Source organism: Equus przewalskii, chromosome 1, assembly GCF_037783145.1.
Source record: "Equus przewalskii isolate Varuska chromosome 1, EquPr2, whole genome shotgun sequence".
Lineage (NCBI taxonomy): Eukaryota > Metazoa > Chordata > Mammalia > Perissodactyla > Equidae > Equus > Equus przewalskii.
This window is the reverse complement of record NC_091831.1, coordinates 48,962,444-48,976,955: the sequence shown is the minus strand read 5'-3', so window position 1 is coordinate 48,976,955 and position 14,512 is coordinate 48,962,444. Positions and strand designations below refer to the sequence as shown.

At 33.2% G+C, this 14,512-nt stretch overlaps 1 protein-coding gene across 12 annotated transcripts in view; it reads right to left on the bottom strand.

Moving 5' to 3' along the window:
- The window catches only part of PHYHIPL (phytanoyl-CoA 2-hydroxylase interacting protein like), a 65,360-nt gene that overhangs the window by 6,711 nt on the left and 44,137 nt on the right, over positions 1-14,512 (bottom strand). For all 12 annotated transcript variants that reach the window (XM_008525190.2, XM_070611693.1, XM_070611647.1 and 9 more), the window contains 3 exons: positions 6,958-7,154; positions 4,799-4,973; positions 1,075-1,192 (listed from right to left, as the gene is read on the bottom strand). In XM_008525190.2, the coding sequence (XP_008523412.1) occupies positions 1,075-1,192; positions 4,799-4,973; positions 6,958-7,154 (490 nt within the window). The remainder of the gene's footprint in view (positions 1-1,074; positions 1,193-4,798; positions 4,974-6,957; positions 7,155-14,512) is intronic.

Sequence of the window (14,512 nt, the reverse complement as noted above, 5' to 3'; positions counted from 1 at the left end):
TATTCATAGGCTAAAACATAACGCAGGAGTGTTTTTCTGCCATCAAAATACATAAAAATACATGATATTGCAAAGTACTTTATTTGAGAACACAGATTCCTAAATTCATGTCCCTATGATGCCCTTTGAATTTTCCATAGCTTGGAGCTGATTCAAATCTGGACCATGATCTTGACTTAAGAAAAATTAGGGTGATATGAAATAAACAAAAAAAACCAACAAAGCTTCCTAAATTTTTTTCATATACAATCCTGTCAACTTAAGAATCCTTTAGAGTTTAAAGTGAGACCAAGGCTTTTAAAATGAGAAATTATAGGGATTACTGTATAAAAGTTGTAGAACCTATATAGCATTTATCATTTTAAAAGTGTTAGTTTCACTTTAAAACACGTATCTGCCTATTTACTTTCCTGAAATATTCTTCTGCAAACATGAAAGGGCTAGAAGTGTTAAAACTACCTGTGGCATGGACTTCTTTTGAATTCTTAGAAACTGCTTCCAGGGATAAACATAGGCTATCCTAGAAATACTAGTTGAACACTAGAATTCAAAAGTAAACAATGGAGACCATCCTTATGAATAATTAATCCAAGATAATGGCTTAGAGATTTTCACTTAGGCAGAAGCCTGAAAATCCCACCTGATTCACCACAATATTTCATGAAACAGTCACCCTTTTATTCTCTCATTTTCAGCATCTTAAAGAGACCCACAAGAAGAGGAGAAAATTTAGTAGTTGGTATAAGACCGAAGGCATTGAGTTATTGGGAATTAGAGGAGTATGTACATGAAATCTTTATCAATCTAAACCCTGGAGGTTTAAGATCTTTCACTCAATGGACAGGAATTGGTAATACAAATGATTATGGAAAAGAATCTAGGCAAAGTGGCAAAAAATCCGACATCTGACTTTTTCTACTTAATTATTCTGGGAAATAAAAAATTAGAGTATAATTAATTATTTTGAAAAGAAAACTAATGCTATTCACAGAACTAGACTCAAGGGAAACCTGAGCCTAGAATTTGGAATGGCTTTTAGTAAAGCAAATTAGTATATATTTTTTTGATTCTTACCGAATATAGTCAAAGTATTCCTTGTGCTGGTTACGATAAAAAACAGAAAATTTAAGCATCCGTCCTGCAATCACTTCGGCCTTCTCCAACAGTTGTGTTAGATGAACTTTTGAATAGTCTGAAAATAACAAAAAGACAAGTCTGTTATTAAAAATATATCACCAAAAGTACTAACTACGTGCTTAATAAATTGGAGATTATTAAGATTCACCTTTAGTAAATTCATCTTAATGAATAGGAAATTGCATTTAAAAAAGAAAACATTCATTGTCTTTGTGTGGCATATTTTTCTTTCTACACAAACATTTTTGTTACGGTTTATGGTTGTTTTTTAGAATACTCTTTCATTTTTTTCACTCTTTGAAATTAAAGATCCTAAAACAAAAATGTTCAATAAGGAATACAGACTCTGCATGACCCAAGTAATGTCAATCAGCCATACTAGCTTTTCTTCAATCAGCTGATAAATTGGATAAAAAAAGCTTATAATCTATAATCAATAGCAAATAGAATTTAGAGGAGTAGCAATAATAATGTTCATTTAATTTACTCCCTAAGTCTATGAGGTTGGCAAGGTAGATTAAATATGATCATTTTATTGATGCAGAAATTGAGGCTTGTCACAATGATTTGCCATATGTTCATATAGCTAGTAATTTGGAGACTAGGTCTCTGGCTCTTAGTTGATGGTTTCCAGGTACACAAGACCCTTGAAAATCTAAAGCATCTCTCAAAGTAGTCTGATCTTTTTACCAACTTTTTGTTTTAAAAACTCAAGCTTGTTGTCAAACTCCAGTACCAGAATCTAAGCAAAAATTCTGGCCTATAAAGATTATACAACTTTCCAAACAAAAGCAACCTAGTTGAACTGCTCATAGCAGCACAACTTTACTGTTCCACTGGCTTAACAAACATTTATTTAGATTAGAACATAAAATATACAAGGCACCATGCAAAATTAGATGATCAGGTTAAAAGATAAAAAAAATCTTCTTTTCAAAGAACTCGGTTTGAGAGAAGAGATAAATATACAGACAACTATGACTTATTATGGGTTAAGCACAGGGTTTTATCTCTGTCATAGACTAGAATAGAGGTAGGCTAGTTAGTGGCATTCTATTATTCTATTTTATTTCCAGTTCTTTGCCCAGTGCATAGCACAAACTATGTGCTCAAGAAATGCTGAGTGAATCAGATGTGCAGATTAAAAGACAATTTATACGAAATAACTATCTCAAGATTTCTCAGAAGAATCAAGGTTATTGATGAAGTTTTGGTGAAACAGTCTGAATTATTTTGATAAACTGAAACAACAAACTTTGAACAGCTTAAGTTCCCCTTAAATTTTAGTCATGGAAATAAAACTGCAAAATAATTTATAGAAACATACTGTGGCACACTTAAAAGCTGGTATTCTCATTATTTATCCCATAACTTCCTTAGAAGAATTATGGGATGTAGTTAAATAAAAGAGTAACAGGGAGGGGCTGGCCCGGTGGTGCAGCGGTTAAGGGTGCATGTTCTGCTTTGGCGGCCCGGGGTTCACCGGGTCGGATCCCGGGTGCGGACATGGCACCACGTGGCAAGCCATGCTGTGGTAGGCGTCCCACATATAAAGTAGAGGAAGATGGGCACGGATGTTAGCTCAGGGCCAGGCTTCCTCAGAATAAAGAGGAGGATTGGCACATGTTAGCTGAGGGCTAATCTTCCTCGGAAGAAAAAAATAAATAAATAAAGTAACGGAGATCGCTCTAAATGAAAGAAGACATAAAGTTCTCCTTCATATACAAAGAAATAAAACATGTACTCATGTAGTTAGATTATAAAACAGAGTGTATGTATATGTGGATCTATTTATTTATAGACAGACAGATAGACAGATATTTCTGAACTGGAAATGCCAACAGTCTTCCTCAAGCTAAAAAAAGAAATATTTTCACACCTTTCCCTAATGTCAAATGGGGTTTTAGCAAGTAAATTATAGCTCTTTTTAATGGACAAATACTATGATATTGTTTGATACAGTCCTATGGAAAACAGCATGTAGATATTAAAACGATGTCAAAAGAGACCGTTTCTCTTACTGTTTCTTCCTCAGATTAAACCTCCCTGGTAGGGTGCAAGGAATGTAAATGGAAAGAAATGCAGTGAAAAGAGTAAACACGAGCTAGATTTCCAAAAGGAATTTTAATTTAGAAAAAATTGAGGGGATATATTAATTCCAATATGACACAAATATAGTAAAAGTTACCTCAATGAGAATTCTTTATTCACTATTAATACAATATGGAAATCTTCAGCTATTTCATTACTGATTGCTAGACTATGATTAATACCATATTTCATCTATTCTAAAATGTATTTTTTTCATGTTTTAGCATCTCTGATATGAGACAATAAATGTGATAAGAAAACACTGTTTCATAGTTTAATTGGCAGTAATTTCTCTTAGTGATACATAAAACAGTGGATCTTATAGTCAAGGACATCTTAGAGAGGAAGAAATATGGTACCAGCTATCTTCCTTGCTCTCAAACACTCAAATCCTTAGCAATCAAGCATGTAATCCTTAGCAACTTCCTCATAGAATAAACAAAAAGGGTTGAAGATAATCAAAATAACATAGAACTAAAATTTCATCCATTCAACATATCCACAGGAGAAGTTTTATACTGAGTTTGAGATTAAGAAACAAAAGAAGATAATGAGAGAAAGCAATAGCTAAGCACATACTGAGTCTAAAACAATGCAAGCATGAGACTATGGGAAAAAAAGGCTGATTTATCTGAAAGATGCCTCAGCTGGGGAAAGTTGCTAAGCAACCTGCAATAGGTGAGGTGAACTGTTTATAAGACTTTTTCTACATGCTCCTTTATGTTGAAACAAACACTCAACCTCTCTCTACAATATTTCAGAGGAAGCAATCACCTAGACAAAGAGGAAACAAAGCCCCATTCTAAGAGACAAAAGGAGAGGATGACAGATGCATTAAAGTAGAGACATCTTTACATCTCTTCAACACCTATTTAAGTGCTCAATAAATATTTGTTTCTTTATTGAATGAGTACACAAATAAATAAATGAATAAGGTGAATGATAACATTTCTAATGTAATGGAATATTATGGTATAGTTCAAGATCAAAGGGGATGGGCTATCCACATCAGATATTCCAATGCCAAATGACTATGAGGTACTTTATAATGAAGCAAAGATTTACACACACATGCTCAGGACACTAGTTCAGAGATTTTCAGCACTCAAGTGAAAAATCCAATAACATTCCTGCTAGGTACAGTCATTGAGATCTGCCTCCATTCCCCTAAATTAGAGAAGGATGTTCCTGGCTCCTTTCTTCCAGTACTCATGAAAATGAAAAATGAAAAAGAAAAAAAGAGGAAGGGAAAAAAGCTCTCTCTCAAAATGAAGCTCAAAATATGCTGAGTACATTTTCAAACTACATCAATTTTTATTTGCAAAGCTTTTACTTCAAAAAATCAAACTATCCATGCAGCAAAAAAGTAATTTAATGCCAGTACCCAGCTTTCACTGAGAACTTCAGCTTTCTCCAATCAATACAACATAGTTTGTTCTGTTACTGGCAATGCAAAAATGACCAATGCAATAGATATCACCTTATAATTATAAAAAAGAAATATTTCTGTAATTAGCTCTCCAGGACTATTAAATAAGATTTTCTCTGCATTTGCATCTAGTTCTCTTACCTGCTGTGCAGAATTCTATAATTTCACTCCATTCAGAAACAACGTAATCCCCATCAACTTGTTTTGAGGCAGTCTGCACTGCTACTGTGTACTCAGTTCTTGGGCTCAAAAACCAGTGTCCACGGACAGTCATCGGCAAGGGAACAGCTTTTGCAACCAATTTTGTTGGAACATCCTAAGAAAGGAATGAAAGAAATAAATTAATTTAGCAGTATAACTTGAATCAATAGTAAACAACATGGAAGAACTTATTAAATTTTTGGCTGATGACAGAATTTTCCTGTTTAAAGATATTTAACAATTACTATATTCAAATCTCTTATTTTTCAGATGTAAAAACTAAGGCTGAACTTGATCAAGAGATAGGCTCAAGGTCATACAGCTAGTTAATGACATAAATGTACTTGGACTCCAGTTTTCTTCTATTCTAGTATAATGTTCTTCTCTGTACACTCCCTATATGTGTTCCCTAAAATGAAACATTCTAGTACTAAATGATAAAACAAACCAGAAACATGAAAGAAAATCAATAGACTTAGTATTTAAAAATATTATATTTGCTTAATTTTTACTACTCAATAATTTCACTGGAGTAGTTTATTACTAAATATTTTGTAGGTGAAGGGAGAGAACATTTTTAAAATAAATGAATCTGTTTTATATACAAATGAGGTAACATTTGCTTCACTTGTATTCAAGTATGGAGCCCATATGTCACAGAAATGTTTAGGTATTTCTAAACAAGGACTAATAAGGTAATTAAACATGCTAGTTGACTATTCACTACATTTCCAAAGATAAGGTATTCTAGATGTGAAATGAAGAAAGGGGGTCAAGTCTTGGCCTATTCATCATGTAATGTTTAATATTGCAAAGCTACTTTAAGAAAGCAAACGTCAGAAAAGAGATTATCCATCACCAGAAAGTCTAATCAAAATTGGAACATGGGAAAAATAATGACATCAATCTTGTTCACTCTCTCACACTTGTCTGTATGTATAATCTTCACTTATTGCTAGTATGTATAATTGCACATTTAGTAAACACATAATTTTCAGAAAAGATAAGACAGTTCTTCCAAAAGATTTTCCAAGTTAAAATTTAGTATCAATATAAAAAACAAGACTGACTTTCATCACAGTGAAAATACTGAAACATAAGAATACTTAAACCAGATAACTATTATCCTCTCTATAGCTACTTTTGAAGGGAGATATGTATTAGAAAAGATATGTGATAAGTAGACAGGTATGAGAATAAGTATCAGAGAAGTGTTACATGTCTAAAACATCTAAACATTGTTTTTCATTCTCAAACCATAAAATAAAATTGATGACATAAAGTAATCTTCAGCCCTTAAGTATTTTAACAAATACCCTAAAGTTTATAAACTGTATCACATTCCTCTTTTGGCAGTTATTACAGGGAAAATGTGTGCTTCAATGGAAAGCTATGCATTGCCTACAGCACAGTCTTCTGGCTATCTTCTTTTGATTCTGTGGAAGCTATTTTACAACTCTGTAATTTGTAGATACCTGATAATGATTCAGTAACTCTTGTCTAAATACATGCAAATAAATTTTGTCCAGTGGAGAGACAACCCTCCCCTTCTGTCCTCGCTCCCTCCCCCACCCCAAACCAGTTTTGCCTCCACTTATACATTTATTTAAATATCCTGATCTATAACTGTGTCTTTTCTTTGGATTCTCCTTTGAACTGGTTGTAATACTTCACCAGTTACTTCATTAATGAGTTAAAGAAAATCTTTAACACATATTCATTTTTATGTCTGTCTGAGAATCATGATTTTACTTTCTTTTGGAGAAATTGTATTTAAACAATATACTCTGGTTGTATTACCTCATCAGTTACCTCATTAATGAGTTAAAGAAAATCTTTAACACGTTCATTTTTATGTCTGTAGGACAGTCATGATTTTATCTTTTTTTGGGAGAAACTGTATTGTAACAATATACTTGGCATTTCATGTTCTTACAAAATTTCTTAGAGGGATAGGGTTTTTAAATGACATATAATTTTTATTTTTCCCAGTGTTAAATACATTATCTAAGTAATTAATAGAACCTTATTCTTTCAAAATGTCCTCATACTTAGAAATTTTTTAAGATGCAAATAAGTATTATATGTTAGGATTTTACCTTATGTTTAAATTTATTGGAGTTCTTGTTCTCTTTCTTGTTGAGGTCAATGAAATAGTGTGTAATACGGTCCTTTGATTTTGAATCCATTTCCCATGAAATCTTGAATGAGTCACATGTAATGTTGCTTATTTTTATGTTATGTGGTACAGGAAGTTCTTCCATCTCTGCTATGCCACTGTCTTGTGATTTGTTCCCTGCAAGAAAACAATGCCCAGATAGTTAGTTTACAACTAATGGATTTTTCCAGTTTGCAAGGCCATTAGCTGTGTACATATTTCTGAACTCAACTATCTAATTACTAAATATGACATTTCATTTGTTTGTGAAGTAATTTGAGTGTTAATGATAGTAAATGACATTTACAAGGTCATATTACCAATAAAAAGCCTTACCACCTCTACATTTTCAATTTACTTTTCCAATTTCTGCTTTCACAGAATGAAAACAAAAACACTAATGATTCATCTTTCTAATGTATGAAAGACTAGCCTTACATTGTAGGTTCCATCTCAAAAGCCCCATGAGACCTTTTTTCCTACATGACCGATCAATTCTGCTCTAAAGTAATAGCAGGTGTTTTAAGCTAGATAATGTCAGAAATGTTAACAATGAAAGAGTCTGGTCAAAGGAAACATTTTTTTTAAAAAAAATCTATGAAGTATCAGTGATAATCTATAAAAATTGCTCCTCCTTTTCTCTTTTGGAAATTTATATATAGAAATAGCATGTAATGGTTATAGCACATATACAAATAATATTGAAGACCATTCTCTTACAAGTTACTATGGCAACAATTACTCTAGGAACCTTTTTACCTGTCATATCTTAATAAATTTAATTTTGACTGCTAAAACAATTGATAAGGCTAAAAGAGAAAAAACAACTGCCTTGTTGATTAATTTCATTAAAATCTTAAGAAGCGATCTGACATCTGATTACTTTGAAGATTGTGGTCTACATTTCCACTTAGAGAAAATGCTATCACTTTTGCTAACAGTTTAGAACAGAATATGATAGTTGACAGGACAAAAAGAGAAAATACAGACTTGCCAAATTTGTTTCATATATAGGAAAGATATACTGGATCAAATTTTACTCCAATTCTTCCCATGTTCCCTTCCTCCAAACCAACAAAAAATTCAATGCCACAGAAGAAAAAATATCTATATATAATTGTTATTCATATGATAAAAAGTGGTAGGTCATAAATCAGCTACATAACCTGTTCCTTAACAGAATGAAACAGCAAATCTTGATCAACAAAAATTCAAAACAACAATGAATGTTACCTTGTGACAATACTTTTCACTTCCAGTTGGATTGTGTTCTCCACCCCCATGCTCTCATCTCAATTACTGATATAACACTTTTGACAATTCCCAGTCTTATTAAATCTTTGACCCATGTTATCTCATCTCAAGTGTGTTGTGGCCAGAGGAACTCAAGGACAATCGAAAACTAATCTCAAAATAACTTAAGTTCTTTATTGTCATTTCTTGAACAATACTTTTAAAAATTCTTCTTTCTTCCCCTATGTACTGCCCTCACACTCCAGTTTCTCCAGATTCCCCTCCATAAAACTCCCAGAAAAATTATTACTGCACCTTTTTCTCTCCTCCTCCCCTGGCCTCACAGAATCCCTAAATTGCTTCTGGCCTAAAGCTTTTCAAAAGTCAGGGAAGGGCAAGAGACCAAGTGGAATCCTTTTATGACTTTGGGAAAGGGAAAGGCAATAAATACTCAAACATTAGTAAGTTTTGTTCTGTTTAGAAAAGCTCACATTTTTACTTATGACTCTGATTGCAGTTATCTTTAAAATGTAAGTAACACTAATGAAAAACTTTCTGGTCTCTAATGGTGGAAATTTCTGTAGAACTCATCTGCATTATGATTGCCCATATAATTTCAAAACAACTGAAAGAATTATTTAAGATCATAGAGAGAAATAAAGCTATTTTGCATTTGATCCAATTTAGTGAAAACACAACTTCAATACATTAACACTAAGATACTATATTTTGCCGTTTAAATTTCCACTATTGTTATCTTATTCAACCTTAAAGTTACAAATAATTGATTATTTTCTAGAATATAATACTTTGTTTTATGCACTTTTTCTTCTAATTGATAAAACTTGAGAAAGAAATTTTTACCTTTATTGAAATGTGGAAACTTGTGCTCAAATCATATTTTCCCATTCAGAACAATAAAAAGCTCAAACCTATAAAGGATTTGTTATATCAAGAATCTTCATTTTCAAGCTACTTACCATAGTCCCAGTTCAAAACAAAGCCCCTAGATTAACCTTTATGCAGCTTTCTTACTTGGGCAGAACAAGTAAATAATTTAGTTTAAATAAATTCTATCTAGTTTACATGTAACTTCCTTCCTGCTCATACTCTCTGAAGCAAGTTTTAACTGAGATTTTGAGATTGGTGACAGAAGATAATGATTCTGTCTATAAAACTGGTGAAACAACAATGATCCACATGACATTAATACTCAACAATCAGCCAATACTATCTTAGATCTGTACAATCAAGTGTATTTCCAAATGCAGCTTCCCTTTCTCAGTAAGACTTCATCTTAAGGATAATTCTAGCTACCTTTCTCTACTTTACATGCCAAATGATTCTAAAACCTGTGGCTATGTTGCTAATTGGTAATGCCGAATGGAGAACAAATAAATGGCATTTTTATCTGTCCAAAATATGAAAACTGGTTTTCAGAACAAACATTTCAAAAGCACTGTTCTAAGAACAGCAATTATTGAAATGCAAGCTGAAAACATTGCCAAATTATGCTAATAAATTTATATGTATGGCTCTTCTCTCACTGAACTTAAATTGCCTTACAAAAAGAGAAAGAGTGTTTTAAAAAAGTAGTTAGTGTTAATAACAAGCCTTGAGCTGTCCTAAGAAAGAAATTGCAGGTGTTAGGTTCACCTCCCTAACAAATAGCAACCAGGAGCAATTTTCTCATGCCATCTTTTTTCCTTCCTAAAGTTTTAGTGATCAAAAAGTCTGCTACCATAATGCAGACAGGAGGGCATTGATTTTATAATTAAAATTATATATGTATATATATGCTTAAATAAATATATATTTTAATGATTTTCATTACAAAGTCAGAGATATGGTCTGCTGGGGGAAAAGTGCTTTTCATAAAATAAACTTTAAAATGCTGCAATACTTTTAAAGTCATGAAAGAAACCAGTGAACCCTGGGCCACTGAAGCAGAGTGCGTGAACTTAACCACAACACTACCAGGCTGACCCCTAATCTTTCATTTTTTGTTTCATTAAATCCAATCTTGGGGGCTGGCCCAGTGGCATAGTGGTTAAGTGCACATACTCCTCTTTGGCGGCCTGGAGTTCGCTGGTTCAGATCCTGGGTGCAGACCTACAAACAGCTCGTCAAACCATGCTGTGGTGGCATTCCACACAGAAGAACTAGAAGGACTTAACACTAGGATATACACCTATGTACTGGGGAGCTTTGGGGAGGAAAAAAAAAAAGACCCCCCAAAAAAAGTCCCAAACCGCTACCCACAACATCCTTCTTTGTCTATAATTAAAGATGTTATTTAAGGTGGTGGCTTCAGCCATCTTTGTGAGTTACTAAGTTTTCTCAGGTTTCTCCCATGTATACATGTTATTAAACTTTCATTTTCTCCTGTTTTACTGTCTCATGTCAATTTAATTTTTAGACCAGCCAGAAGAACCTAGGAGGTAGAATACTTCTTCCCTACATTAGTCTATACCTTTACTGATTTTGACCCCTCAGCCCCCATCCAGGGGATATTGAGCAATGTCTGGAGATATTTTTGATCAACACAACTTGAGGAAGGTGCTATTATCACCTGGTGACTCTACACTGTGAAGCTTCCTTGGTCTATGACATAAAATATCTAATCAATTCAATCTGTTAAGTTGAAAACCTCAAGTCAGTCAATTGCTTAAGGTCAGTGTACATATCCTTTGGAAAATAAAAAGTTAATTAAACTGATGTTTTTGATATCACTGAACTCAGTATTTTTTTCTATACATTATTTACTGGTATCCTATCCATCTGAATATGTTTTTTGCAGATTTAAAATAATTACAATTTTGGATATCCAACTACCAGAATTAAATGAAGCCAGGAACTGAGGATAAATATTTCTTAGGTACTGAAATAGAAAATAAGATGTGGGACTGGGGCATGACGGAAGGTAAGGATTATGCTACCCTACACAAGAGAGGTGCATAGGCTTGCATATTGAGGCAGCATTCAAAAGAGAACAAACACGAAGAGCTAAGAATGAATTGCAGGACTGATCCAGGAAGGAAAATGTGAAAAAGGACAAAGAAGAAAAGTAATAGAACCCATGAGCAGATCTCAAGGTAGGCCAAAGTCAAGCCAATTTTTTAAGTTTCACTTGCAATAAAGTAAACTGCATTTGTTTATATACCTCTGAGTATTTATCACGAATTACACACTTCCATTATGCTAATACTCAAATTAATTTCCTATGTTGATAGCTATACTCCACATACGTGAGTATGCAACTATTAATTACAGATTGGCTAGGACTGTATATCCTAGTCAGACAGACAAGGGTTTGAATTCTAGCTCTGCCACAAGGAATTGTCTGATCTTGAGTAAGTCTTATAACTGTCTAAACCTCCATTTCCTCATAGCTCAATGAGTATTAAATGAGGTAATGCAAAAATACAAAACATTTAATATAGTATCTAGCATGTAGTAGTTAATAAATGTTAGCTAATTTAACATTACATTGATAGAAAAAGCAATATTAATTCACTCTACCCATTGGTCCAATTAATGCTTAACTTTTCTAATTAACTCTAGAATGTCAGTGCCTCCAGAATCTTAAATGATTTTTTTCTTTGGGAAATCCTTCAAATATGCTGACATTCATTAGTGTCCAGATACATACAAGTATTTTTGAGTAAATCCATACATGCTGAAAGAGGCTATAATTTCCTAATTTTTTTCTTTAACCAAATCATTTTACAGATTACACATAATTTCCTGTCTTTAAGATGTTATTTAACCTTAGAGCTTGCCACCCTCCTTAGTATATTATTTCTTTCCATGGGCCTTTATTTTTTTATTTTTTCACAATATACCACTTTTTATTACCTCTTTTCTATACACCTAATACTTAAGCCTCTCTTTCTAAATTATTTCTCTTATATTTATGCTTATAGCACATCCTAATTATCTGTACGTTTTTCATAGTTATTTCACATCCACATCATTAATAAAGATTTTTTAAAAGCACATTTTCCCAATAATCATAGTATCTAAATGGCCTTTCACCCCAATTTTGGATCTTAAAGTCTCTATTCTGTGATGATCATTCCTGGGTTTGTTTTAAATCCATGTAACAGTACTTCTTTATTAAGGGAATTCCAATTCATTTTTCAAGAAAGTTTTGTGAGGTACTATTTTATTCTTCAACATTGATGAAACTACATTTATTGAACCAGCTGCAGGGCTACTGAAACCTCCTGATATCAACACTTTTTCACAGCTTCTCATTACTCCAGAGGTTGAAAGTTACAAATGAAGGACATAAAAATTCAACTGTCAGAATATTAGGAAAATAGTTCTATAGGGAACACTAGCACCTGAATATAAATGAAAATTTTTTCTCTCTGTAAAGGCAATCTATGTGGTCAAAAGCAGGGGAATATGACCACCCTGGAACCTCAGACTCTGAAATCCAAGACACTCATATTCTGAAGAATCTGAATGTAGTTAATTTACAATGCTCATGGATTTTAGAGTTCTGAGCTTTGTGTGAAACCAAGAAAACCCGCTTATCTCTGTAGTGCTGACCCTTCACATACAGCACTGGATTTTCTAGTTTACTGAAGAAACACAAAATTCTGGTTTTGCTGCCATAAGAAGTATCACAAGATTAATGCTTCACACTATTTGTAGGCTTATCTCTCTTAGCCATATCTGGTGTTAAATTCCAAGTTAAACTGTCTAATCAGTTTTAAAATGGATGTGATCACTAGCCCCAGAGTTGAACTGAAGCACTAGTAAATGAGCAGCAAATAAAAAAGTGGAACTCACTCAGTATCTACTGTGCAGTTAAATTACTCAAAAAATATATATACATGGGCTAAAAATAGTGAATAAAACAGCAATGATTTTTTTGTCATTTCTCCTTTTATAAAACTCAAAATGGCAAAAGCAATGATAAAATTAGTGCATTTTGTTAAACACGCTTTAAAGATGAGACAAATTTGTTTTTCACTTGTCTCACTACTCAAATGATAAAACTATTTGGAGAATAAAATTGAAAAAAACCTTTGACAAATGATGACATGATAAAACAAATTTGTAAAAAGAAATAATTTTATATTATTGAAAAAAACACTGAATGACAATTGTTGACATCAAGGATATAGCCCAGGTTCTCCCACCAACTGGGCAAATCAAGATGTAAGAGGTTTCTTAGTTAACTACAATAGACAATATTTAAATATAGCATTACATCAAAACCTTTTAGTAACAGAAATACTAATTGAACACTTATACCTGCTAGGTACTGTTCTAAGAGTTTTAAATATATATATATATATTTAAAATTGGCACCTGAGCTAACATCTGTCGCCAATTTTTTTTTTTCTCCCAAAGACCCCCAGTACATAGTTGTATATCCTAGTTGCAGGTCCTTCTGGTTGTGCTATGTGGGACGCTGCCTCAGCATGGCTTAATGAGTGATGCCAGGTCAGTGCCCAGGATCTGAACCGGCGAAACCCTGGGCTGCCAAAGCGGACTGCGTCAACTTAAACTTAAGCTCGGCCACCAGGCTGACCCCTTAAATGTATTTTTAATCCTCATAAAATTTATGAACTAGTATTATTATTATCATCCCACTTTAAGAGACAAGAAAACGGATACATAGAGGTTATATGACTTGCCTGAGGTCAAACAATTGTTGTAAAAGCCAAAATTCCAACCCAGGAGGCCTAGCATTAAAGTGTAGTTCTTAACCACTGTACTACAGCTGCCTTATCACAGTTGCTCTAGAACTATTTGTATTGTTTTGTGCAAATAACTTAACCTTCTTTGTTTCCTCATTTGCAAAATAAGAGAACTGATCTGCATTAGATTCTCTTTCTAAAGCCAATTCCAACTCCACACTTAGTTACCACCTTTTTTCCCAAGAGCAATTTGCATAAGCTTCTTGCATTTATTAGTTAACAGTATTTTCCATCACCTCATGATAAAATTAAATATATCCTTACATCCAAGAACTCAATTCTTTTCTGATAACATTTCCTTGTAATTAAATAGGGCAACTAATTGGCACACTGTGGTGTAGTGGAGTAGGAATAGAGAAGCTTAGAATCTGGTCCAAGTTCTCTTACTGACATGTTGCACAACCTTAGCTAAGTCACTGAAATTCTCTTGAACTCAAGTTCCTCCTCTTGAAATTGAGGGGACTTTGTCAATGCATTCCATTATTTTTAGTGATGTTATACTTTTCTCGATTTGAAAAATCTTAAATGATAAAAGGCAGAGCT